Raw genomic sequence first — 1,386 nt, forward strand, 5'->3', positions numbered from 1 at the left:
TTGTGAAAAATATCCAACTCTTACCCTTATTTTGTCCATCCTGTTAGATAAACAGGGTGGTATTCCCATTTAAACTTGCCATTTTAAAATGAAACATGACTTTAAAAGATTTTAGAGGGTCACAAAGATTGGAAGATTGTTCTTTGAAAGATTATTATTATCTTCTGACCCTTTTTCTGCCTTTGCATATGGGCCTCCTTTTACCCTCTTTGAGTGTTGTCTGACAATCTTCTGTACCTTCCTTTCATCTTTAATTCCTTTTTTTTTTATTAAAAGAAAAATGATGAGTGTCTTTTTTTAATTCACATTCAATGCCAGGATCCCGGGGTAGAGCAGTACCCACAAGAGAACAGTCTCCCCCTCATTGGGGGTGGCAGACAAATTAGTGAGATAAGTTCTATGGTGGAGTATCAAGATTTGGGATGGTCAGTGAAGGCTTCCTAAAGAAATGGTGCTTACACTAAGATCTCTTCCTCCCTTAACTGGCCATAATGTAATCAGAGGTAATTATTTAAATAATTTACTGCTGTCTTTTTAAAAAATTTTAAAAAATCTAATGAATTTAAGAAAAAGGTGAATTTATGTTCTATCTTTAACAAACTAAAGACTTGCTATTCTTTTTACATGTGGTTCTCAATAACATCTTCCTATAGGATAAAAGTTAATCATATTTAATTGAACCCAGTAGAGATAGTCTACTTAATGTCACAGATAAAATAGAACGATTTAATCAAGTGAAAGTACTTCCAACTAAGATTTTCACAGGCCTCTAAATCATGTGTTTGCTCTAATATTTTCTAGCTGCAGTTATAAGTAGTTGATAAAATAACTAGTGCGTGAAATTTTTCTGACTTGTTTTCTTCTTTCCAAATTTCCAATGGAAATAAAGCTCAGTCCTCTAAAATATTAAGAAATGTAAGAATACCTAAAGTGGTGACTACTGTTTTGCATACACATAAAGAATAGACCCTACCAGATGCTTAAGTGATGCTTCAAATATGTTTTAAAGTCATCCACCATTAAATTGTAGTTCACACAAGAAAGTGTTTAAATGAATTGGAGGGTAGTTTGACATAAGATTTCAAGTTGTTGAGAAGATTTCTTAAGCTGATTAAGTGTTACTTTACCATTATCAGTCATTTTACTGAACTTTTAAGGAGATTGTTTCACAGCCAGTACTATTTTACAGGTCATTCCACAGAGGAAGAAATCAAATCATCTTTTCTAGAAACATTAAAAGATGCCTGCAGCAAGTCCGATGAAGTGTCATACTGTGAATTTGAAGATTACTATGAAGGTCTAAGTATAGGGATAGTAGATGATGAAGATTTTGTTAATATCATACGTATTCCGTGGGGGATTTAGTTTTTAAAAATGTGTATACCA

General features: G+C 32.8%; 1 protein-coding gene across 1 annotated transcript in view; it reads left to right on the top strand.

Moving 5' to 3' along the window:
- CAPS2 (calcyphosine 2) overlaps nucleotides 1–1,365 on the top strand; it is a 39,651-nt gene extending 38,286 nt beyond the window's left edge. Inside the window, exon 7 of the mRNA XM_004384639.2 lies at nucleotides 1,190–1,365. Within this exon, the coding sequence (XP_004384696.1) occupies nucleotides 1,190–1,365 (176 nt within the window). The remainder of the gene's footprint in view (nucleotides 1–1,189) is intronic.
- The last annotated feature ends 21 nt before the right edge of the window (nucleotides 1,366–1,386 follow it).

Source organism: Trichechus manatus, unplaced genomic scaffold (genome assembly GCF_000243295.1).
Source record: "Trichechus manatus latirostris isolate Lorelei unplaced genomic scaffold, TriManLat1.0 scaffold00125, whole genome shotgun sequence".
NCBI classification, from domain to species: Eukaryota; Metazoa; Chordata; class Mammalia; order Sirenia; family Trichechidae; genus Trichechus; species Trichechus manatus.